The sequence below is a fragment of the Zea mays genome, chromosome 8 (assembly GCF_902167145.1).
Source record: "Zea mays cultivar B73 chromosome 8, Zm-B73-REFERENCE-NAM-5.0, whole genome shotgun sequence".
Taxonomy (NCBI): domain Eukaryota; kingdom Viridiplantae; phylum Streptophyta; class Magnoliopsida; order Poales; family Poaceae; genus Zea; species Zea mays.
In genome coordinates, this window is record NC_050103.1 from 104,450,178 (window position 1) to 104,453,241 (window position 3,064).

Below are 3,064 nucleotides of genomic sequence, written 5' to 3' on the forward strand. Positions count from 1 at the left end.
TGAGGTGCATTTCATCGTGCGCTGATCAGATTCACGAACGACACCAACCCAAGGAGACAGCGGTGGGACCGTCGTGCCCGCCCGACAGTGAGGTTGCGCACGTACTCCCAGGACCTCGTTTGACTCGTGATGGCATCGCCTTGTCGAGATCTTGACCTAGCAAGCTTAGCTTCTCGCTCGTTTTCGTCTTCCCGATACACATAAACCAAAGAAGAAAAAAGGATCAAATATATATGAGCACTGCACTGCACTGCATGCAGATCATCAACTGGACACAATTCTGTTTGCAGCAGCAGCAGCAGCTGCAGATGCCATTATTATCTACAACCGGAAAAGCTTCTTGCACGCCTTGAAGATGCCACCCCGCCGCTTCTTCTTGTCCCTCCGCTCGGCGGCCGCTTCCTCCTTCCCTTTCCCTGCCGCCGCGTCCTCGTCTCGCTGCTCCGTCTTCTTGTTCTTCTGCACCTCCTCCTCGGCAGCCGCTGCTTCGTCTTCGTCTCCTTCCTCGCCCTCGCCGTGCTCCTCGACGACGACCGTGCCACCGCCACCGCCGCGGTCGCTGTCCCCGTCCATGTCGTGGATCCTCCAGTACCCGTCCCCGGCGCCGAGGAGGCCCGCGGGGTGGCGGCGCATGGAGAAGGCCCGCCTCAGCAGGCCGCTCCGGCTATGGTTCCTCCTCTCGCTGCCGGACCTGCAGAACCTGTGCGAGCCCGTGGAGAAGGTCCGGGCCAGCGTGACCGCGCCGATGGCCAGGCCCTCCCACGCCTTGGTCTCCTTCGTGTTGGTCAGCTCCATCGACGGCCTCGCCGCCCTGGGAGCGCCGCTCGCCGTCGGAGTCGGAGTCGGAGTCGGAGGGGACAAGGCCAGGTTGCTGTAGCCATCCATCTCTCAGCGCGCTCTCTCCTCCACCTCTGTTGCTCGGTCGGTTCTGGTTAATGGCTATGGAAGGCCTGCGGCTGGGCTGGTATGGCTAATCTGGGGAGTTGCTCGCTATGTGTAGTAGGTTCGCAAATGGAGCCGGTGCGAGCGAAACTCTCGAGTGCTCTCCGCTCCGCATGCACACAGACACAGCCACAGCCATGGACAATGGAGTAGGTGAACGCTGTTGGAAGCATCCAAGATTTGGCCAGGGAAATTTGTTTAACTCTCTCTGCTCGTGTCGTCTGATAGACGATGGCCGTCAGTTTGTTATTGGTGGGGTGGGAAGCAGGCAGAGATGTCTGTTGGACGGTGGAAGCGATTAGCTAGCTCTATTTTATGGCGACAGCAGAGTGCTCGCCGTTCTGTAGTCGCCGAGCACATGGTGCTGGAGGATTTCATTAGTTTTCTGCTCATCGTGTCTTTGACTCCGGGCAGCGGTGCAGTCAGTACTCATCACATGCATGCGATGGTGCGAAGTGGGAGGTGACATGGACTACTGCTCGTGTCAGAGAGCAGGTGCGATGAACAAAGCCATGTGGAATCACTTGAAGGCAAATTATCCATGGATAGATGAGAGAATTCCGAATGCCAACACTACAGCCTTCAGGTTCAGGGCACGGGAGAATTCAAATAATTACTGATACGTACGGTTAAATACTTGTTACCGGCGAATTCTTAGTGCGTGGAAGCTAGCTAGCCACCAATCCTCGTTCCAGCGTCTCATCTTTGATTTGTGGCAACTGGATTATTCCTTGGCCAGTCCAAATCTTTAGAATAAAAAATATTTACCTTCCTTTTACAATATACTCTAAGGTCCCGTTTGTTTCCTTTTATTTTGAGCAATTGGAATCTTACTAATAGAATAGACTATTTTTTTTAAAATGTGACATTCCACTACTTTCCAAAGTTATCATATAAGTCTTATCTCAAATTTATGGGGTGAGAGATGAAAATTGATTCTATAGATTTACATGCTATTTTTTCGATGTACAACTTATAGCACACTCTTCTGCTTGCTTCGCTATAACATAAATGTAGTATATAACTATCTCTCTCATATGATTTAGAGTAATATACAAATATAATATATATATATATAAATATATGAACTTAATTAGTTTTATCTAAATTACAATTATTAAAATGGAATTCAATTCCAACGAAACAAACGGGGCCTAAAAGATTTTTCTCTATATATCTTTACAGCGTCGTTGCAATTGCCCACATCGCTGCATTCGCTAGGTACTCTACCTGGTCGTCGTCGTAGGCTTCGCTCCGAGCTTCTTCTTCCCCGGCAACAATGGCTAATGGCTTGAGCACGCCGAGGCGGACACAGATGTCGCGGCCGAGGCTACTTGCGCCGCCGCAGCGTCGAAGCTCTACCCCCACGGCCATGGTGCCGAGGGCCTCTGTCCTATGTTGGTCCTCTGGACGCGGCGTGGAAGCTCCGCCCCGACAACCATAACATGGTGGTCAACAGTTAGTTATCACGACACCACCGTTGTAGGATCTAGGACACCGGCTACAAGGGGTGAATATACAGTTTTGACTAAAAACATAAACACTAGAGAAAATTAATCAATACGATAAGAGATATAAATTCTTTAGCTAAGATAAGTAAGCAACTTAAAGGAAACAACACTTAAAACAAACACTTTGATCTCCGGTTAGGCGTTAGAATGAGAAGTAAGAAAATCAGAGTAAGGGAGAGAAGTTCTTCTTGCACGTGTTGCACTTATGAATCCGAAATTATCTTCGGGTGCAACACTAAATGATTTGGATGAAGATTAAGCAAGAGAACTTAGAGAGTGAGAGGGAAGAAACAAATCTCAAACGAGCAAGCACAAAGATAAGAATGCAGGTTGTGAAGCATCTAGGCCCCAAAGTGATGTTTTGGTAAATAATGACAACCATTTGTGGACAAATGAATTCTTGGAGAAATAAGAATGCAGGTTGGACCACAAGGAGAAGAGCTCTACTGAAAGTCTTGGAGACTTAAAACGTTGGTCGTGGAATGGATTAAGGCAAGGGTATAACATAGATTTTTACTTTTGCTGGTCACAAGGTGTTTAGAGAAGAAAATTGACCAGTTTAGTAGGCTAGATAGGCGTACTATTAAGAGGGGTCAATGACAATTCTATGT

The 3,064-nt window shown here is 48.7% G+C and overlaps 1 protein-coding gene across 1 annotated transcript; it reads right to left on the bottom strand.

Annotated features, from left to right (window-relative positions):
• Positions 1 to 203: 203 nt before the first annotated feature.
• Positions 204 to 1,285, bottom strand: LOC103635632 (uncharacterized). The gene has a single exon (XM_008658042.4). It carries the CDS (start codon positions 883 to 885, stop codon positions 322 to 324), a length of 564 nt encoding a protein of 187 aa, XP_008656264.1. The 5' UTR covers positions 886 to 1,285; the 3' UTR covers positions 204 to 321.
• Positions 1,286 to 3,064: the final 1,779 nt, after the last annotated feature.